The sequence below is a fragment of the Phacochoerus africanus genome, chromosome 6, assembly GCF_016906955.1.
Source record: "Phacochoerus africanus isolate WHEZ1 chromosome 6, ROS_Pafr_v1, whole genome shotgun sequence".
In the NCBI taxonomy this organism is placed as follows: Eukaryota; Metazoa; Chordata; class Mammalia; order Artiodactyla; family Suidae; genus Phacochoerus; species Phacochoerus africanus.
In genome coordinates, this window is record NC_062549.1 from 15,620,764 (window position 1) to 15,643,015 (window position 22,252).

Consider the following 22,252-nt stretch of genomic DNA (forward strand, 5'->3'; position numbering starts at 1 on the left):
CTTTATTACATCGAAATATGCTAAGCATGCAGATGAGGTAGACAAATCACTTTTTTAAAATCATACAATTCATTCATCCACTCAATATGTTTAAGTCTAAATGATGGCCCCAGTATTACAGTGGGAATGAGGTAGGAACGCGCAAAAATATACCAACAATCTACATAATCAGTGACAGACGTTTTATCAAGCAAGGAAAAGTTCCAGATGCCCTGACATCCCACTATAAGCCACCTAGATTTACCTTTTCTAGTTCTATAAGAAAGCTGTCCAGAGACTCATCTGAGAGTTTGCCGACTTCAAACATTGTGACTGCATGGCTTTTCAAGTTCTGCAATAAAGAAATAAAAACAAAACTAAAATGTACCTTACGCAATCCTATTATTAATAAGCTCTAGTTTTCCCTTTGAATGCTAAGCATAATATCTTATGTTTATAACATGCTTTCCAACATATTTAAAACATAAGGGTGAGTGAGGTGAGGAGCTGAGTTTTCTTATTAGCAAAGTAGCCTTCACTAAAAAGTTACTACACTCCTCTACGGAATATAAAACCAAGTGGTTGCATTTTCAGGAATAAATCATCTGGTACTTAAAAAAGACATAAAAGCACTGAATTATGTTGTATCTAACCTTTATTTTAAACATTTTCATAGTTAAACAAGAATTTAACTTACTGGTGAAAGATTTCCCATCATTAAAAAGGCAGTAAGAGTTGAGTCAAAAAGGAATGCGATACGCTTTGTATATCCTGTAGACAAGCTCAAACTGCTTAAACTGGCTGTGTCAGCTGAAAAAAAATATCCTAATTTAAAATCAAGTACATGAAAACTGTTCTGTGCTTGTCATTTGGAAGGAGAAAGTATTTCATTTCAGCTTTATTTACTAGCCGGAAAGTCTATAATTAAACATAGGCAATACTGTAGTCCTAAGAGGCCCTGATCTTACCTCTCTCCAATATAAAGTTAAAAAAAAGTTTTTAAGGCACTCACTTTTGTAGCTTTTTTTTTTTTTTTTTTTTTTTTGCTGCACCTATGGCAGGTAAAAGTTCCAGGGCCAGGGACTGAACCTGTGTCACAGCAGTGACCCAAGCCACGGCGGTGACAACACCAGACCCTTAAACTGCTGAGCCACCAGGGAACTCCTGTAGTAAATTTTTTGAAAACCAATAATAAACGAGACTTGATAACTGTCAGATCAACAAGACTACTTAGCCTAACCTCTGCAGGCAAGTCAGCTGGCTCAGGTAACAGAGCAACTCAGAGGAGGAACTGGAGTACAAGTTGTGCCCCTCCCCCCAACTCCAAACCACGTGCAGCCCCCCTGCCCACTAGGCTCTGCCGCCCTCTGTGCTTAGCCCTCGCCATGGCTTTCCTTCACTTGCCAGCCGCACGTTTGTATCCATCCTTAGCTCAATGCTCTCCACAAAGGCTCCCTAACCCTCTCTAGGCAGAAAGAGGGTTCTTTGCTCCCCAGAGGCACCATAACACTTTTTACCCTGCTGTGGTTTGTGTGGTTACATTCTCCAGACTTAATTTTTAGAGGGAAACTATCATATTCTTGTCAATTTTATACCCCTGAGACCTAGCACAGGGCCTAACATATGGGAAAGTACTCGAAGACCACATAGTAAATGAATGAAACCCAGAACAAGCTACAAAATGCCTGTAAGCCTGGAGAGTTTGCTCTGGGCGTACGCATAGACACCTGGCTTTTCTGTAGGCAGAGCCAAACAGAGACACTCTAACCTGCATCTTCTTGACTATTTGTATCGGTGTCAGTAGCCGATGAAGCTTCTTGTACAGGACTCCTACTTTCCCCGCCATCCCACGAAAGGAGCATCTTTTGTGGATCTAAAGTACTCCTATTAATGAAGAACACATCCACTGCTAAAAAATCATACAAAGACCAGACATAAAAACAGCTACTCAAGTCAGTACATAGACTATGAACTTCCTGTCTTACATTCAAGCCCCAAATTGAGATGGAGACCCCACATGCTCTGCACACACATGAAAGGTTCTTAATGAAACCCATTGATAGACTTCAGGGAATTCGAGAATCCTTTAGAATTACATGTAAAATACCGTATGAGCTTTTCTCTGGGGGAAGGGTTCTTAGTTTTTCATCACATTCTAAAAAAGAGGATCACACACACACACAGGATTAAAGACCACTAGTACTTAATTAAGGTTCACCTTAGTCAACAGGTTGAACAAGTAAATTTTTGTATGTAAAACTGAACGTTTTTTTTCCAAAAATATACTATCTTATACTAAATAAATGAGTTACTTTAATCTGTTTACAGATGGTACATTCTTCCACGATGAATGAAGTTGATCCAAATTTATTACTTGTCCCTTCTTATGGGCAAATCCCAATCTGCAGTACATTGACACAGCATTCTGAAAGGAATATGAAGACAATGAGCATTTGAAATAAACTAGACGTCAGAATGTTTGCAGAGAGAAAAAAACGGTTGTGGGCTATGCCTATAGTGAGCCTCAAGGTTTTCATCTCATAACTAGAAAAAATGTTTTAGGGGTTCCCATCATGGCTCAGTGGAAACAAATCTGAATAGCATCCATGAGGACGCAGATTTGATCCCTGGCCTTGCTCAGTGGGTTAAGGATCTGGTGTTGTTGTGAGTTATGGTATAGGTTGCAGCTGCAGCTTGATTCGACTCCTAGCCTGGGAACTTCCATATGCCACGAGGATGGCCCTAAAAAGCAAAATAAATAAATAAATAAATAAATACATTTTTAGAAGGCTGAGTCTTCCCCTAAGGTCTTCATATAGGCAGGAGGGGGAAGGCCCAAAGCGACTGCCTCCCCCAAACCCTCACCCCCAGATCCACCTGAAAGAAGGCAGAGTTGCTGCTTTAACTGACTTCATTACAACACTGGTCAGGCTGCTTCCTGCTATGCAGACACAGGAGGGCAGCTTTCAGTCCCTGGGGTGGAAGCTTGGTCCAGGGTCTCATCATGCCCTTCTCTGTCTTTGCAAGCAGCCCTGACTGTGCACACTTCCTCTGAAAGCTAGTAAGAACTTTACTGCTTCCACTTCTCAAGACAAAACCTATAATCCATATAATATAATCTTATTCATATGGTAAGTGAAGAGTATCAAAATTACAATACCTTAACTAGGGATAGGTCTATCTCAAGGACATTTGCAAGCTGGAAAATAATAAAAAAATACGTATTTTACATTCTAAGAATTATTAGCATGTCACATAATTACATAGGCAATTTAACCATAATCAGTAAAATTTAAATTATTAATAACTCAAAGACTGAATCAATCTTACAATCAAAATTTTCTTTCCTTTCTTCAGACACTTAGAACAGTACAAATCTAGGCAGTGACCCAAACAATTTAATTACTTACTGTTTAATTTTGTTACAATTAAAATAAGATCTCTAGATTCAATCATCTACAATGCTTTCACTATAAAGTCATATGAAGTTATTTAACCAAATTATAAGCTAACAACTAAAAATAATTTTAATACACATATTTAGGAAGTAACTTAAGAACAGTGACTTATGTATATTAATGGTCTAAGACATAATGTACATATTTTGAAAATATTTTAATTACATCATTAAAAAATTTTACCTACTTTATGCAAACTTTCTTTTATAATCTTGAGGTTAAGTTCTTTCACAAGATGTCACACTTACCTCTGCAACATTAGTATGCTCATCTATTGAAACAAATATCTTATAGAGTAGAGTTTCAAAATAATCACCTTGCACTCGATTCATAACAAAACCTTCAAGGGGAGGAACTAAAATAAACAAAATAGACTTTTCTCAGTGATAATACTTTCATAAAACAAGAAAGTGTAATTCAACTATCTATTCAACTTAAGGACTGAATTCAGCTTGGTTTTTTTTTTTTTTTTTTGGTCTTTTTAGGGCCTCACCAGCAGCATATGGAAGTTCCCACGCGCTAGGAGTGGAATCAGAGCTGCAGCTGCCAGCCTACACTACAGCCACAGCAACGTGGAATCCGAGCCACATCCAAGACCTACACCACAGCTCATGGCAACGCTGGATCCTTAACCCACAATCGAGGCCAGGGATCAAACCTGCATCCTCATGGATTCTAGTCAGATTAATTTCTGCTGAGCCACGAAGGGAGCTCCCTGAATTCAGCTTTGGATTCATTTTATCAACTCCATAGCAAATTCTTCTAAACCTCCCCAAGTTAAGGTTATATACAATGCTGTTTACACAGAGTGGACTCTGATGGCAAAGCATGAATCCGGCAAGCAATCCCCAGGGACCACTCAGTATTACTGAGGCAGAGAAGGGCTGGAGGCATGGATTGTGTAGAAAGGCGGGCAGGGGTGGCTCCTTCAGAATGGGGAAGCCTGCCAAGGCTGTGTTTCTGATGCCCCATAGGCAGCAGAGGTGCCAGGTCTAAAGCAGAGAAGGACCATGAGTTGCCATGCTACACAGAGCCAGGTGGACAGAAAGTATCGGCTCTCTGCTTTTCTCCCATCATCCCCACTCATCCAGAGAAGAGGAGAAATTCATCACACATTTATCAGTGGTCTCATCTGCTCTTTGGGGCTTCCCATTCTGTGTCCTCCTTAGTGGGAAGAGGGTTAGGACCTTTCTCAGCACAAGAAGCCATTGGATCACTGCTCGCTGTCTGACAGTTTATGCATACTCACTTCTCTCCACCTCTTTGGTCCAGATACTCTAATTTACTAAAGCGCTCTGCCCAACCAACATTAAAGCAGCACCATGCTTTCATCTGCCATTCTTGCCCATGGACACACTTCCTTGGAAAACATCCTGGGAAGAAAGCACAGGTCTAGGCCATAGCTGGATTTGGGTGTCCCTGTGTCCCCTAACCCTAACACCACCTAACTGCACCTAAAACCTAAATTAATCCCAACAGACCCACTCCTGGGCATCTATCCAGAGAAAACCACGACTCGCAAAGACACACGTACTCCAGTGTTCACTGCAGCACTATTTACAATAGCCAAAACATGGAAACAACCTAAATGCCCATTGACAGAGGAGTGGATCAAGAAGATGTGGTACATATACACAATGGAATATTACTCAGCCATTAAAAAGAACGAAATACCGGCATTCTTAGCAACATGGATGGACCTAGAAACTATCATGCTAAGTGAAGTCAGCCATACAATGAGACACCAACATCAAATGCTTTCACTGACATGTGGAATCTGAAAAAAGGACAGACTGAGCTTCTCTGCAGAACAGATGCTGATTCACAGACACTGAAAAACTTATGGTCTCCGGAAGAGACAGTTTGCGGGGTGGGGGGATGTGCTTGGGCTGTGGGATGGAAATCCTGTGAAATCAGATTGTTATGATCATTATACAACTACAGGTGTGATAAATTCATTTGAGTAATAAAAAAAAGTAAAAAAAAAATCCCAACAGAGAGAAATAAGACAACCAAAAGGGGTCAAAATGAAGACACTGTGAAAAACCACAATGTACATTTCAAGATAGGTTATTCACTTTACAGACCTAATTCATATCATTTTTAACTTAGTGCTACCCATATTTCCAAGAACTATATTTCCAACCATCCAAGAACATTTAAGGATCAACAGTTTCTTTTTAGAAACATTTTAGTAATCCCATTTTTTATACAATTATTTCTCTACACTATCAGCTGTGTGAATAAGAAGTGCAAACAATTACTGAACACTTACTACATGCCAGACTATACTGTCAGCTACTTTATATACACTTTCATTCAATCCTTTTAATGCCAAGAGTTGTTCAAAACTATACCCCACTCTTAGAGGTGAAGGAACCAAGGTACTAAGGGGTTAGAAATATACAATTTACATCTAGGCAAAAAGAATGAGGTAACTCTATATGAAGAGATACAGAACAGTTTCCAATATATATTAAGGTAAAAAAACAAAGCATGAACTAGAGTACAACATCTGTGTAAGAATAAAACCATATGAAAAAAGGATACATACGTAAACACCTATGTGTATAGTATGTTTCTGGAAGAATAGACATGAAACTTGGTGGCTGAGAGAAGAACTGGGTGGTCAGCAGCAGGCATGGGAAGCAGATGTTTTTATACTCTTGTAAATTTAGTATTTTATATCATAATTATTGCCTATTCAAAAATGTTAATAAAAATAAATATAAGGAAAAATACTTGGAAATAGCAAGAACGTTATTATTTTTTTTTAAAAAAGGAGTTACCGTGTGGTGTAACGGGTTAGGGATCCAGCATTGTCACTGTAGTGGCTGGGGTGGCTGCTGTGGTGTGGGTTTGATCCCTGGCCTGGGAACTTTCACATGCCTCAGGTGCAGCCAGGGTAAAAAAAAAGACAAGGAAAGCCTGGCCATAAACACATGCTAACACAAATAAAGGTCAGGACACTAATTTGAGCATGATAACCTGCTACAAGGGAGTATTTTTGTAGTAAGCCCTAGCATCACTAATTTGTTAACAGTAAGGTCTCTGGAGTTGTTTGACACTTCCCATTAAATTACAGAAATATTAAATACCTTAGAATACTAAAAGAAACCACAAACAAGAGCAACAGCTAAAAGAAGAAAGTGGTTGATCCATTTTCTAAGAAAGATTGGTATGACGTGAAAGCACCAGCTATGTTCAATATAAGACATACTGGCAAAACACTAGTCACGAGAACTCAAGGAACCAAAATCACAGCTGATGGCTTCAAGGGTCATGTGTTTGAAGTGAGCCTTGCTGATCTGCAGAATGATGAAGCTACATTTAGAAAATTCAAGCTGATTACTAAGGACATTCTGGGCAAAAACTGTCTGACTAACTTCCAAGGAATGGATCTTAACCTGTGACAAAACATGCTCAATGTTCAAAAAATGGCAGACCATGACTGAAGCTCATGTTGACGTCAAGACCACCGATGGTTATCTGCTTCATCTGTTCTGTGCTGGCGTTACTAAAAAACACAACAATCAGATTCAGAAGCCCTCCTATGCCCGGCACCAACAGGTCTGTGAAATCCAAAGATGATGGAAATCATGTCCCGAAAGGTGCAGACAAATGACTTTCAGAGGTGATCAATAAATCGATTCCAGAAAGCATTGCAAAGGACATAGAAAAGGCTTGCCAGTCTATTTATCTGCTCCATGACGTCTTTGTTAGAAAAGTAAAAATGCTGAAGAAGCTCAAGTTTGAATTGGGAAACTCATGGAACTACATGGTGAAGGTACTAACTCATGGTACTACATGGTGAAGGTAGCAAGGAAAAGCTACTGGGGATGAGACAGGTGCTACAGTGAAATGAGCTGATGGCCATGAGCCCCTAGTGCAAGATCTGTTTAAAATTCAGACTTTTAATGGTGACAAATAAAAGATCTTATTTGCGATGTTTTAAAAAAATAAGATAAAAGATATGATGGAAAATACACTTGTAATACATAATCTAACAAGTGTTTCTATAAATTGTAAGAAACCTAATCTGTAGGAAAAAACCTCTACTCTATGTTCAAAGATGTTAACTACATCACCAGTGAAGCAAAAGAAAAAAAGAAAAAAAAGAAAAGAATAATCTAAATAACCAGCAATGGGGCAATGGTTTAATAAACTAAAACACACAAAGGTCCTAATATTAACTTGGGGAGGTGGGTGAAAAAGGAAGGGGGAGGAGGTAAAGACCAAAAAAAATGGTAGCAGCATGAAAAAAATAAGACATATGTGTCATGTAAAAATTAAAAACATACCATTCTCTATTACTGAATATATGTAGAAATCTATGCACCAAAGTCTAAAAGGTGACAGATTTGTAAAAACATTGATTTAAGATTGTAAGAAATTTATCTCAGATTTCTACTGTTTTAATACAGTATGTACACCAATATAAGATAAAAATGAAAGTAAGGAATTTTAGTAGAATCACCATAATGTACCGCAGTGTAATAAGGAAGAAATGTTTTTCTTTGAAAAATTCTAACACCAAAGATCCTAGAATGATATGGGTCTAACTTACTAGGGTGATACCTAGGTAGCCATTCAAAAAAACATTGAGAAATATTAGCACACACTTACCCGCTATACAACTGTCATCAGATATTGGTACATCCAGATAAATAAATCCTTTATTATATAAACCTAAAGAAGCAAAAGCATCTTGTTTTAGACTGAGTAGTAAACATTAGCAATTAAAAAAAAATCTTTATTCCTGATTTTCTGTAAAGATTCTTACAACTTAATGCTGTGTGAAAAAGAAAAAAGTAAAATAGAAGAATTATATCATAGCTTTCAAATCTTAGTTTCCCTCAATTGCTCAGAACTGGACAATTTTTCTTATGATTCATCTGCATAAATTTCTAATTTATGTGATTAATTACAGCCACACTGGAAATCCATAGACTAAGGATATATTTCCAAACAATAATGTGTCTTAAGAAATACTACTATTCCTGACTACTCCTTGACAAATAATTGCTATTAACTGTTGATGGCTTAAACTTTTATGTTGACGAAAGACCATTTCTACTAACCACTTACTATGTACTACATTGTAATCTAGTGATCCAGAGAGCTGAGGGCCTGCATCGATGATCTTATCGATAGCGCATTTCTCGGGCAAAGTACATATCTAGGAAAAGCAAAATATTTTTAATTAAGTTCTGTCCGGATTAACTAATTGACAAGTCTCCGCAAATCCACTCATGTTAAAACCAATGATTATATGTCACTAGTTGAATGAGCTGCCTCCTTTTCTCATTTTTTACTCTAGAATTCTAACAAAAAAAGCTCTGCATGTAACCATCAATTAAGGTGCCAAAATATGCTACCAACAGGGCTTATGGAATAAAGCAACTACAAGTGCCAATATCTGTTGGTAAGCATGGGCTCACAATAGATGCTCGTATTTACTCATCTTCTTTGAATTGGAATCTGACCCATTTGCTGATCCTGAACCTCTCAAATGAGAAGTTTATTCACACTCCACAGGACTATTATAAGTGACAAGAAGGTCACGATCTCATGACACAGTCTGACATCTCTGCTTAGAAGTAAATATACTAAAGTAAAATTTCTAAGCCTTGCACTCACTGGATTTATTCTGTCCTCTGAAGTAAAATGAAATGCTAACTAAAGAGAAATTTACATACTCACATTCCTTCAGCTACCTGGATATGACCTGGTCTCTAGCTCTCTCGTGCCCACCCCTTTCCTCTAAACCAACATCTCTTCTAAAGTGGATAAAGCTTACATCACATGTGGTCTGACCACGAAGAATAGCATTTCCCTTGATCCTGACACCACTGCAACCTGCCCATTTCAGTAGGGCAGGTTGGCGCAGTGATTAAGAGCAAACTGCCTGGGTTAAAATCCGGGGATATTTACTACTACCGTGAAGGGAGCCATTACTTTATTTTTACAAACAATACATCCCTCTGGGGTTGTGATGAGAATCAAATAAGACAATATAAAAAGCACCTGGAACAGTGCCCGGCACATCGAGCATACAAAGAGTGCTCAAAATGTGTCGGCAAAGGCATTACTGGTAGCTGCAGCATCATGTAACTTCACATGAAACTTCTAATTAAAACCCCCAGATTGCTGTACATGAACCAAGTCAAGTCTCTCTCATTACTAAAGAGTATTTTCGAAACCAACCAATATTCTAGCCTACTGAGATCATTTACAATTTTGAATTTAAGTTTCATTTCCCTCGGGAAAACCAAATAGTGTTACTTTTTTTAAAAGTTATATAACTATAGTTAAAAATCATAAAATAATCTTAAAAATAAAAATCCTACATTTAATTTTTAAAGATATCTACCTTTATGTCATCTTCTGTGATATATCCAGCCTGTACCACCCACCATGCCTCTATGGCAATTTCCACTGGCTTTATTGGTAAAAGATCACGGGCCGTTTTCCTTCTGAAAAATTTCTGCAATGGTACAAACATTTGAGAATTTGCAATCAACCTAAAATTACTACTTTTTCATTGTTCACAATATAACAAGACAGTTTGTAAGAGGCTAAATAAATCTTTTAAGAGTCTCATGTTTAAAAATCTGAAGTATTCTAGATGTACTGGAGACAGTCATTCTCAAATTATTTCAGAATAAGCTACTTTAAAACACTACTATTAAATTTAGATATAAACCCAGAAATTCAAAGGAAACCCAGGCGAAAAAAGCATTTGGAAAATGTGTACTGATGATTTCACTCATGAAGTGAACCATGGGAGTGGAATGAGCAGGTAAAAAGACCAGCAGAACAAAAGTTAATTTTTTAAAAATAAATGAAATGTCTTAGGCCTTAAATATTTTTAATTCAATAGTCACTTAAGTTATAACCTAGAGACACCGATGAGTTGCTTTTTGTTTTGTTTCTGTATTAAGTATACTTCCTTTGATCAAAGAAACCACAATTCACTATTTCTACTACTTAAAAAATTTAATCAGACCATCTGACTGTGTGATAAGGACAAGAAATGAGAAAGAAAGGGAAACGACTAACTTACTTTGGATGATCTACACTGATTCATCAGATCAATGTACTGGTTTCTTCCTATGCCAAGAAGCCTTAGGCCTAAAAGAAAAAGCCTTTCCTTTAAAATCATTTGATACACCTTGAAATGTCAGCACAATCATAAGTCTGCTAGGAAAAAACCCTTGACTTGTTGTGTTCATCTTTTGGTTAATGGCAGACAATAGCAAATTAAAAGGAATTCTACAAACAAATTATGAAAGAAAACCAAATGGGAAAGATGAATTCAAGCTGACACTTTTGACAAAGCTAAGCGAGAAAATTTTTTAAAAAGCAGAAGTCCTCTCAATTTCAGGAAGTCAAGATGTACTTATCAGCAAAAATTTCTTCTTTTGAAGAAACTAAGAACAGAACTAAGTCACATTTCAAATATTAAAACAAGCATAATAAAACGCCAGCAAGTTATGTTACTAACAACTGCATGGTGCAGCAAAAATACTGTGCACAAATTTTCTTCCCCCATTTGGCACATAATAGCCCAAGCATCAGAAAGAACTTCATTCTCTAGAAATACAGAGACTAGATCCATTTTTCTGATTCTACCACTCCAAAATATTCCTCTCTCGGACATTAAGGCTAAATCATCCTTGACTTGTACCATCTGATAAAATTCCTATCAATAATGCTGCTTGCTGTTCTCATCGTTCAAGTCTACCAGGTTAAAAGCACATATCACAATACTGACAGGAGTACGTATGCACAAAGACATACTCTAAACATTACCTCGTTCAGCATAATTAAATACTTACAGTCAGCAGCAGTAAAATTGGGCAATGAATCATAACTCTTCTCACTGTTCATAATGTCCTTTTAAAAAGAACAAAATTTTAATGTTAAATGCAAAATGTCCTTAGATGAAAACATGAGTATGTTACGATAGCCAAAGAGAATAACAGTAATTATTAGATGAGGCACTGAGATCAGAGCCTGGCAACCTACAGCAGGCAGGCCACATTACGGCACTTACGAAGGGACCCAACCTAGTACATGAGTCTCAGGCTTCCAGGTCTAGGTCTCTCACAGCACTCTCTGGGAAGCCCAGGCAGGTTCCTTTAACCTCTGCCCTGGAATAGCTTTGTGAGAGCTCAGGGCTCTAGCCTCTCCACACTTCACACCTGATCCTAGACACCCACCCTGAGAGAAGGCCCACAGTGTGTCAAGAGCTGCATCAGCATGCACCCAAGATGTGCACTGCCAACAAAGACCTCAGCCAGGCAGTGGAATTTGCTCCTCCAAGTCCCAACTGGCAAGAGTTAAATCCAGCTTCTTTCAACCCTCATCTGTATCTCCTGTAATAAACCAACTGTTTACTTTGGGGATGGTAAGACCCATTCTCAACCCAGGAGCTATATCTAATGATATATGAACAGAAACCAGCTAAGAGCAGGCACATGGATATAGCTGAAAGCTGGTAAATGGAACAAAACCTCCAACTATTATCTCCTCCAAACCTGTGGACATCAGGAAAACAATTGGAGAGGCAGCAACAACTGTTCTACACACTGCTTAGCTGCCACCTTCATTATGCTACCCTGGTTCCAGGGCAAGGTAATGACAGAGACCCCGGTGGCTGGGCCTCAAATTTTTCTTTATATTTCCTCCAAAGCAGAGACACAGGAGACACAAGACTGCAGAAGTGCCTATGAAGAAAGGGCACGCCAGTGAAGGCAACTCCAGAACGGGAGCTCACTGCTACTGGAGGTGCCAACTCCTTCGGTTCTAGGCTGCCCTCTGCCCTTCCAGAGGTCCGTGAGCCCAGAACAGCAGCACTCGAAGAGAATTAAGTAGCCAATGAATACTAGATAAATACTGCCAACGTTTACATAAAGCTCACTTAAAGACAGTATATAAATAGTATTTAAAGGTATTCAACACCAGCCTAAAAATTGCCTTTGGAAAAAGGCCAACATCTAGGAGTTAATAAACATAGAAAGATTGGCAGCCAGTAATACCAATACATTTCCACTCTTCTGACACCTGCATTACATAATGTTGGGTCTATACCATCATTTATTCTTTCCACAGTTAGCAAATACCTAAATAACTTCAGTTTCTCTGAACTTAATGTTCAATTCTGTCACCCACATTTTCAACTTTAACTGTGTATTAAAAGCGATAAATTTTATACAAACTGTGCTAACATAAACGACTGATTAATCCTACAAGAGCACAAAGGGTCGACGACATCTTTAAGAACAGAGTAAAAATAAATAACTTCCCACTGTGAAAACGCTGATAATGACAACTACTTGCACAGTGGGGCGACAAAGGTTAACTTGTAGCCAACCATCCTTTTTACACCGTCAACTCAGAAACAATGTCCACTGTGGCTGGTCATCAGCTAAATAGTGTCCCTGACACGAAGTCCAGTCCCATCCCGACCCTGAAGGTCCATGCACCCTGTACACTCACCTCCATAATCCCAGTGTAATAGGAAAACGGTGTTATCCTCAGGCCCTTTACCATGATGTCCGATAGGTGGTAAGGGTACAGCATGAGATGATCGCGACTGTACCTCAACAGCTCCTCATAGTACTTGCGTTCATCCTTCTTGACATGTTTCACTGGGGGGAAGAGGGAAATTCCCCCGCTTTTTCAGATGTCTTATACTTACACATAATTACAAAGGCAATGAGAAATGCTTTACAAATTAATATTAATTAAAAATGAAAGTATGCAAATTGGAAGAGGACAGATAAAACAATTTAAGTCGGAACAAAGAAACCATTACACCACAAGAAACAGACTTCAGAGTATATAAGTAAAATGTATAAGGGGACAGACAAACAGAGAAATAATTTTTACCAAACTAAAGAGCAAAGAGGTGAGCACAGACTATCTCCCCAAAAGGTATAAAACATCAAGCTATAATCCATCCAATCCCCTACTATAATACTGTATAGGACAGCCAACCTGAATGGCAGTTTTCTATGAAATCAAGCCTATTTTTTAAAAACCATTTGCTGGTTTTTGTGTTTTAAATATAAAAAGACTTCTGACTTCCATGGAATACCTATCTTTCATAGAAAACCTATCTCTGAAATAGTATGCTTAAAATAAGAGTTAACACATGGGAGGGAAGACTGCAGGGCAACAGAATATTCAAAGTAATCTGACAAATAAAAAGCAAACATTTATTTATTTATTTATTTTGTCTTTTTGCCATTTCTAGGGCCGCTCCCGCAGCATATGGAGGTTCCCAGGCTTGGAGTCTAATCGGAGCTGCAGCCGATGGCCTACGCCAGAGCCACAACAACGCAGGATCCGAGCCATATCTTCGACCTACACCACAGCTCATGGCAACACTGGATCCTTAACCCACTGAGCAAGGCCAGGGATTGAACCTGCAACCTCCTGGTTCCTAGTTGGATTCGTTAACCACTGAGCCATGACGGGAACTCCAAAAAGCAAACATTAAAAAAAAAAAAAAAGAAAAAAAAAAGCTTAACCCCCCCCCCCCATGGAACCAACAGTGTTTTAAAATTTTCTCCAATTATTATAGAGTCTTCATTAAAGTCATATTATTTGGGAGTTCCCGTCATGGCTCAGTGGTTAAGGAATCTGACTAGGAACCATGAGGTTGCGGGTTCGGTCCCTGGCCTTGCTCAGTGGGTTAAGGATCCAGCGTTGCCATGAGCTGTGGTGTAGGTTGCGGACGTGGCTTGGATCCCCCATTGCCGTGGCTCTGGCATAGGCCGGTGGCTACAGCTCCGATTCGACCCCTAGCCTGGGAACCTCCATATGCCGCGGGAGCGGCCCTAGAAAAGGCAAAAAAATAAAAAAAATAAAGTCATATTATTTGCAAAATTTATACCTCAAAATCAAAAATTATTAAGAACTAATATACTTCTTTTCTGGCACATTTTCTCACCTAGAATAAAAAGAGGACGTAAATCAAAATTAATATACATAAAATGAATCTATGAACAAAATCTCAAAAATAATTTTCATCAGAATTAAAAAGAAAAATCTATTTGTTAACACAAATTGTTCGGTGTGACAGATCAGTATAGAGTTTCTTAAAGTTTTTATGTGAAAAAATTTCAGTATGATGAAATATCTAGTGAAAAGATAGGTGAGATTTAAGAAAATAATTCAGCAATAGTCACTTCCGTCTCAAAGTAAAAATGTCTCCACTTACCTAAGTTATTTCTGTATCGTAACTGATTGCGGATACTGTACAGGACAACTTGCTTCTCATACTCTCTCTGTGAATTTCCAAGACTCTAAAAAAAAAAAAAAATTTCAAAAAGATTCAAAATAATTTTTAAGCTAAATAAGTTACTTTCTCCCCATAAAAATTCAATTCTTTGCCCCCTAATTTTATCCTGGAATCTCTAATTTCCAGAACTGAGTGAAGAAGATTTTCTTAAATTTTATTATACAACTTTCCTGCTATGGTATTAGAGCAAAAATGTGTTTATTTTCAATCTGCCTTTCTAAATGGACTTACTGAAATTAAGTATTCAATATCAGAATTCTCTTGTGGTGCAGTGGGTTAAGAATCTGGCATTGTTACTGCAGTGCCATGGGTTCAATCCCTGGCCAGGTAACTTCCACATGTCATGGGCGTGGCCAGAAGGAAAAAAAAAATCTGAGTTCTACTGATAAAAGATTTCCATCTTCACTGTTCCCAGTTTTCGGGAGAGATGGATGCTTTCCTGCACCTACAGGTATTTAAATTTAAGAATGGCAACGGAGGACAGATTCCTGTCTGATAACTAGGTATAGTTGAGGGCTATCATTATTAAAAACTAAGATTTCTGGAGAATGTATGCAAAATACCTTTTAGCTGTGAATGTAGTATTTTAAGTTCACAACCAGATTCTCATGAAAGCAAAGAAATACGTATGATTACAGTTAATATAGTCAATGTGAGACCACGAACTTAATATGTGGCTGCTATCCCCCTTCTAATTACTAGGTTTGATCTTTCCAACACACTATAAAATAAAATTAGACAGCATAAGAGACTAACGACATGAAGATCAGAGGATTCAGTTATTATACTTCTTACTCACAGACTCTTGAAAACCAAGGTAAATGTCCATATACACACTTGTCACTTAAGGCAATCTTCGCAAGACAAACGAAACTCAGATCTAAATAAACTGGTACATAACTGAACTAGTGGTGGATAGCTTTTTATGGAAAAAGGGACATAGAGTAAGAAAACTAAAAATCTTTCTTTCGGCATCCAGATTAACTTACTTTTCACAGGCTAAAGTATAAACCACACTACCACCAAAATGTGTGTGCTTATATTATTTTCATCCATTTTAACACTACAAGTAGTCAGGAGTAAGTTCACTGTAGAGAAACCACTATCCCATCTTTTACGTAGCACCAAAGCCAGAATCAGTACTTAAGATATTTAGAGGGCCCAAAATACTAGGCTTTCTATAAAACTTTCAGAGTCTTCTCTAGCTCTACTGCCAAACCAAAGTCTCTTTCTCAAAGAAAACACACACACACACACACACACACACTCTCTCTCTCTCTCTCTCTCTCTCTCACTCACGTAGCAGACAATTGGCTAAAATCTTAGCAACTCCCAAATTTGAGGATTTGCTCTTCTGTTTCAAAATAAGTCCCTTAATTTATCTTTACAACAATTTTCTCCCTTTAAAACTTTGCTCCTGGTAACTCCAGGATAAAAAGTGTAAGTCAAGCCACTTACACAAAATATAAGGGTCCGGAGTTCCTGTCGTGGCGCAGTGGTTGACGAATCCAACTAGGAACCATGAGGTTTTGGGTTCAATCCCTGGCCTTGCTCAGTGGGTTAACGATCCAGCGTTGCCATGAGCTGTGGTGTAGGTTGCAGATGCGGCTCGATCCCGCGTTGCTGTGGCTCTGGTGTAGGCCGGTGGCTACAGCTCCAATTCAACCCCTAGCCTGGGAACCTCCATATGCCTCGGGAGCAGCCCAAAAAACAGCAAAAAGACGAAAAAAAATAATATATATATATAAGGGTCCTCATTATTTGTACGTTAATTAGAAAATACAGCATCTATGAAACATCTAAGTCTTTTTGCGAGTCATTAAGTAATGACTGGTCCACATGTGTGTGTACACAAATAACTAAAAACTACAATAAAAGCTGATTTTATTCTTCACTACCCATGTATATAAAATATAACTGCTTTGTTCACAAAGATCCTTTGGCTTCTCTTCCACTCCTATCCCAAATTTCCCACCATCCAAAAAAAAAAAAAAAACAAAAAACCCCAAAAAACCACAAAAAACAAACAAACAAACAAAAAAACCCGTTGCCTCTAGGAGGCAACTAAGGAAAGGTCATTTTACTCTGAGCCAGTGGTGACCCTGCAGAAATACTGACCAGGTCTGACAAATGGAGTTGCCTGCATATAAAATGAACTATAACAGATGGAGTGAAATAGGAACTGGCTGTAAAACACCCACTGTGCATCAGATTATACCAAAAACATAAGGAATTCTTTCTAAAGCTTTTGCTCCAACAAACCCCAATCCCATTGTGCAGCCCCCCCAAATACATAGATTTTTAATTAAAATTGACCTCCCTTGGATTATACAGAACCTCATCATAAGATTTCCCTTAAAATAAAACAGCTGTAAATTGTTTTGAACATTGATCTGAGGATCAATCACTCCAGATTTAGGTCAGGGAAAAGTTAACATTTGGGATTCAAAAGGAAGCAGCAAGTAATCTATAGAGACAGGTAGTGATAGCACTGGGATTTTATTTTACTTTATTTCATTTTGTCTTTTTAGGGCCGCACCTGAGGAAGTTCCCAGACTAGGGGTCTAATAGGAGCTATAGCTGCTGGCCTGCACCATAGCCACAGCCACACCAATCCGAGCCGCATCTGAGACCTACACCACCGCTCACGGAAACACCAGATCCTTAATCCACTGAGCAAGGTCAGGGATGGAACCCGCATCCTCATGGAAAGTAGTCGGGTTTGTTACCACTGAGCCACCAAGGGAACTTCTGGATTTGCATGTTAGAAACCTCACCCCAGTACGGTATGAAGAATGGATAGGAGGGTCCTTTTCTGAGGGCAAGAGACCAGACAGAAAGCCGATGCAGAAATCCAAGGTGGAGCTTGACCTAGGAAAACAGTGCAAGGCTAGCGAGAGTCCAAGAAGTAACCTGTACAGATGAGTTTTGCAACACCTTCTACAAGAGGAAGCTTATTCTAAGCTAAAATAGTAATTTTTAAGATCTTACCAGAAAAAAAAAGTTTAAATTGTCACATTTGTACCTAGTTATAACACTGTTCTGACATTATTTTTAATAGTCATGAAATTCTTTTGCCAACACTAATTAGGATCAATTATTCCTGTTGGACGTAATCAAATCATCCATCTCTCTTCTATTATGCTACATTTATTTTTGTGAAAGGAAGGGCAGAGAAAATATGGAAACAAAGAAGGATTGTTGGCTCTTCCATATGCCATACGCCACAAAACTCTAAAAACAAAGTGTCCATCAAAGCCCTCATTCAGACTTAACAAGAGAAACTTATTCCTTCAGGTTTCGACCTTTCTTCTTCCAGTTCAAGATTAATGCCACATAGGCAGTCACTGCCACCTGAGAATTGAGTTCCTTCAATGTATCTTTCCACTTTCTTGTGCTTTTGATTCCTTAAAGTCAAAGCATCTTCTCTGCCACAAGATGCATCACCAGAAACTTAAATTATTCAGTTTTTGGAATTAAAACCCCACACTGGGAGAGGAGACAAAGTAATAATTCTTACACCATCATCACCACCACCCCCAGGACCCAGCACCAATGAAAAACAGAATTTCACTCTCAATCAAGTAGAATGGCAGGAACTTGAGGGTCAATCTTTGACCGGAGAACAATGCCTTCCATAAAGTACATAACACTCCCGTCATAAGATTGACCACCACCTGCTATATTACGTGTATTATTCAGTTATTTGTTTACTGTCCTCTTTCCTTACTAAAACGTAAGCTCCAGGAAGAGGGGGTTTCCTCTTGTCTACTGCTGCAAATTACCCTCACCTAAAACAAGGCATAGTACATAGTAGGTGTTCAATAAACATCTGTAAAACAATGGAGGAAAAAACGACACTCAAGTATTTGAGAATTACCTCTCAGACAAAAGCCTTTTGTCATTCTCTTCTTGAAAGATCTCTAATAAACCCATCCTGTTGAGAGGATTAAGTCCAACAAAACAAAGTACAAAAGTCTTTCAAAATCTGGCCCTGACTGCCACCACCCCCACTCACGAAGCCACACCTCCAAACAAATCAATACAGCTACACCTCCAGGCTCGGTGGTATGAAGTCGCTCACTACTCTCTCAAAACACGCTTTCACTCGTCCGCGCTTTTTAAAATGACATTCCCTCTCCCTGGAAAATCTTCCAAGTCTCTTATCTAGCCATCTCCTCTTCGTCCTTTAAGGCCCAATTTAAATGCCTCCTCTACACATCCTCTTGACACTCCCTGGACAATGTGACTTCCTCCTCTGTGCGTTCGCATATACACTTATGCAGTTTCGTGTGAGCTGCTATCACTCTGTAAATGTATTCATTTATTTCTAGACCCTTTCCCAACATCCCGAAATTCTGGAGGTCAAGGGCCGTGCTTTAATTCGCTTAAAGGTGCCTAGCCCAGTGCCTGGCTGAACCGAGAGTGCGTGCAAAGTCGCGAAGCCAGTCCAGTGGACACCATTCCATCCCATTTCGCAACGGCCCCATCCTGCCCCTGTGGCCCTGGGACCGTCCCCTCCTCACCCCTGGGCTGCGGGCTCACCCTGGCGAGGGGAAGGCCAGGAATCAGCCTAGAGGCGCCAGCCACGGCCACGGGGCGCGGCGAGCAGATGCCGGCGAGGCGGGACCCCGGCCCCAGGTTCCATACCTGCCTCACGTTGGCCGGCAGCTTGCTCCACGGGTAGTTGTGCCGGATGTGGAACTCCACGTCTATGTTCATGATGCCGGGGGCCCGGGCGGGCGGCAGCGGCCGGGACCGCGGCTGGAAGGACGCCTCCCGCCTGCCCGCCCTCGGCCCGTCCCGGGAGCCCGCGGGAGGCCCCGCGCCTCACACTGCGGACGGCCGGGGCTGCCCCATGGCCAGGGCTCCCGACGACTCGGCGCGGCCCGGGCCACGGGGCACGCGAGCAACGAAGAGAGGCGACCAGGAGCCTCGGCAGCTCCAAGTTTCTTCCTAGTTTCAGCCCGCCGGAAATGGCTTCGAGGTGCGTCACTTCCGCCCGCCAGCGAGGGGCTGGGGGGCGGAGCCCGGGATTCCAGCCCCGCCCCCCTCCACACTGAGGTCTGGCCTGAGTAGGTAGAGCCGCAAGGTGCCCAGGTATGGCTCGCCCACCCGCGCACTCCCTGTCCCTCTGTCAGTCTCTGGATGAATTAATTGGGTGTGCATTGTACCATTGCTGGATGACCGACTTGCCCTCAAATGTGAGCCCAGGCGGCCCAGGAGCAGGCAGTTGCAGGCGCTGCGGTGAGCTGCCCGAGAAGGAGCGACTTGGGAAGGGGGGGGCCATAGCTAACTTAGAAGTGCGGGAGCTGTGGGCCCTAGCTCTCCATAGCCAACCCTGAACCGAGGCCGGGTGGGCAGGGCCCAGGCTCAGAAAGGAATGTTCAAGACGGAGCTTTACTCCCAGTAGAGGCGTAGGGCAGAGGTCTAATGACCCTTCACCTCCTGAAAGTTGCTGCATCTTGTGAAAGAGAAACGTTGCGCTCTAAGGTTCCCATTTAACCCCATTCTCCCCAACCCCTGAACACACACACACACTTTTGGCAGAGCGAGTTTCACTCAACTAGTGTAAACTATCAGAATATAGAAGTCGTTACTATTCTGCATTATAACTCTTTGAAAATGTAGTCCTTTCATATATCTTTGTTTAAAGTGAATTTGCCCCAAGGATTCATTTTTCACAAAGGTATTTACACCATGAGTCTCCTGATTGGTTGGTTTCATTCATCTGAAATAAAGATATGAGAAGAAACCTTCCATGGTCATATGTTTCAACACCAAGAAATATACCTATTGATCCATGAGGGCAGGCGATACTCTCCTTCTTATGGTCATTATCCCAGTCGTAATCCATTCACCAGAACCGCTTTCAAAAAGGGGTTCTTCAAATCACCTGATGATACCAATTCATGTGAAATACTTCTTTTTGTTACTCCAATTAATGTTATATGAGTTACAGGTTTGTATTGATAAATAAAACAGTAAGTTTTCTGTTAAAAAGAAAAAAAACAAAACAAAGGTTCAAATTCTTTAAGTGTAGGGATTCAGCTAAAATGTTAAACAGCTGGTGCTCACATGGGGCGGCCCTAAGGGAATCTAGGAGATAAAGATTCTTGGGCACAGCCTCTTGTTTCTGCTTCTGCTCCATGCTGCAACCTCCAGAGTCACTTTTTAATGGCAGATCAAGCCTACTTTAATTTCAGTTCTAGTGAGAATGTCTTTGGGGACCCTTTCGTCCAGAATTTGTTACACTGGCTTAGCAAACCCATGATCATTATTACTGGCAAGCAACCATAGATGAATTCAGTATTTCTGTGATTACATTTCTGTTTATTCTTTATTTGTTTTCTTTTTATGGCTGCAACTGTGGCATATGGAGGTTCCCGGGCTAGGGGTTGAATTGGAGCTGCAGCTGCAGGCCTACACCACAGCCACAGCAACATAGCCTCCAAGCCACGTCTGTGACCTACACAGCAGCTTGCAGCAAGGCCAGATCCTTAACCCACTAAATGAGACCAGGGATGGAACCCACATCCTCACAGATACTATATTGGGTTCTTAACCTGTTAAGCCACAATGAGAACTCTTACATTTCAGTTTAAACAATGGTTTTTAAATAATATTTTATTACACTTAACAGATCTATACTCAGAACTTTTTATGATGCCTAGAGCACAGCTCAGCAGCTGGCCAGTCTGATACGTGGCCGGGACCTTATGTAATACATCTGGTACATTGAAACGAATGTGGTCCACACTGCTCTTTACATATGCATTGGTCTCAGGTTGTGCAACTATAAAGAGCCCATCCCTAAATGCTTTGAATCCTATGTCTACAGACCTTCATCATCATAGCTAAAATTAAAGGAACTCTGACCATGAGATGTTTATTCAACAAATATTGTTTACCTGCTTTCTATGTATTAAGCCCTTGGCTTATAATAGGTTGTCATTGCTCACAACCTTATAAAAGAATACCACTCTTACGATCGCGATTTAACAGAGGAGGAAACCGAGGCTTGGCTGGGCTGACTGACCTGCCTGACCTGCTCACAAGATCACACAGGTGGTAGTGACGGAGCCAAACTGGAGCCCAAGGTTCCTTTATGCCAGAGCCACCCTTTCAGCTCCTCAGTTCAGGCTCTCACTCCCTGAACTGTTCTGCCTGCTGTTCCAATTCAGACACTGTTCATTTAAAATCAACAACATAAATCCCCCTCAAAATTATTTTTTTAATACTTAAGTATAGAATGGAGTTCCTTTCGTGGCACAGTGGTTAACAAATCTGACTAGGAACCATGAGATTGCAGGTTCGATCCCTGGCCTTGCTCAGTGGGTTAAGGATCCGGTGTTGCCGTGAGCTGTGGTGTAGGTTGCAGAGGTGGCTTGGATCCCACGTTGCTGTGGCTCTGGTATAGGCCAGTGGCTACAGCTCTGATTCAACCCCTAGCCTGGGAACCTACATATGCCACGGGAGTGGCCCTAGAAAAGGCAAAAAA

At 40.2% G+C, this 22,252-nt stretch overlaps 1 protein-coding gene and 1 pseudogene across 3 annotated transcripts in view; one reads left to right on the plus strand and one right to left on the minus strand.

Moving 5' to 3' along the window:
• FAM91A1 (family with sequence similarity 91 member A1) overlaps positions 1 to 19,733 on the minus strand; it is a 41,942-nt gene extending 22,209 nt beyond the window's left edge. For 2 of the 3 annotated variants that reach the window (XM_047783304.1, XM_047783302.1), the window contains exons 1-14: positions 19,402 to 19,724; positions 14,671 to 14,755; positions 12,942 to 13,093; positions 11,279 to 11,336; positions 10,504 to 10,571; positions 9,811 to 9,924; positions 8,526 to 8,616; positions 8,064 to 8,126; positions 3,686 to 3,792; positions 3,140 to 3,178; positions 2,292 to 2,404; positions 1,748 to 1,863; positions 677 to 789; positions 245 to 331 (exon numbers count right to left, since the gene is read on the minus strand). In XM_047783304.1, coding sequence (XP_047639260.1) covers positions 245 to 331; positions 677 to 789; positions 1,748 to 1,863; positions 2,292 to 2,404; positions 3,140 to 3,178; positions 3,686 to 3,792; positions 8,064 to 8,126; positions 8,526 to 8,616; positions 9,811 to 9,924; positions 10,504 to 10,571; positions 11,279 to 11,336; positions 12,942 to 13,093; positions 14,671 to 14,755; positions 19,402 to 19,473 — 1,278 coding nt within the window. In that variant the 5' untranslated portion in view covers positions 19,474 to 19,724. Of the gene's footprint in view, positions 1 to 244; positions 332 to 676; positions 790 to 1,747; positions 1,864 to 2,291; positions 2,405 to 3,139; positions 3,179 to 3,685; positions 3,793 to 8,063; positions 8,127 to 8,525; positions 8,617 to 9,810; positions 9,925 to 10,503; positions 10,572 to 11,278; positions 11,337 to 12,941; positions 13,094 to 14,670; positions 14,756 to 19,401 lie in introns of all 3 variants that reach the window. The other variant, XM_047783303.1, reaches the window with a different exon arrangement.
• On the plus strand, positions 4,371 to 7,368 carry LOC125128962 (40S ribosomal protein S3a-like; annotated as a pseudogene).
• Positions 19,734 to 22,252: the final 2,519 nt, after the last annotated feature.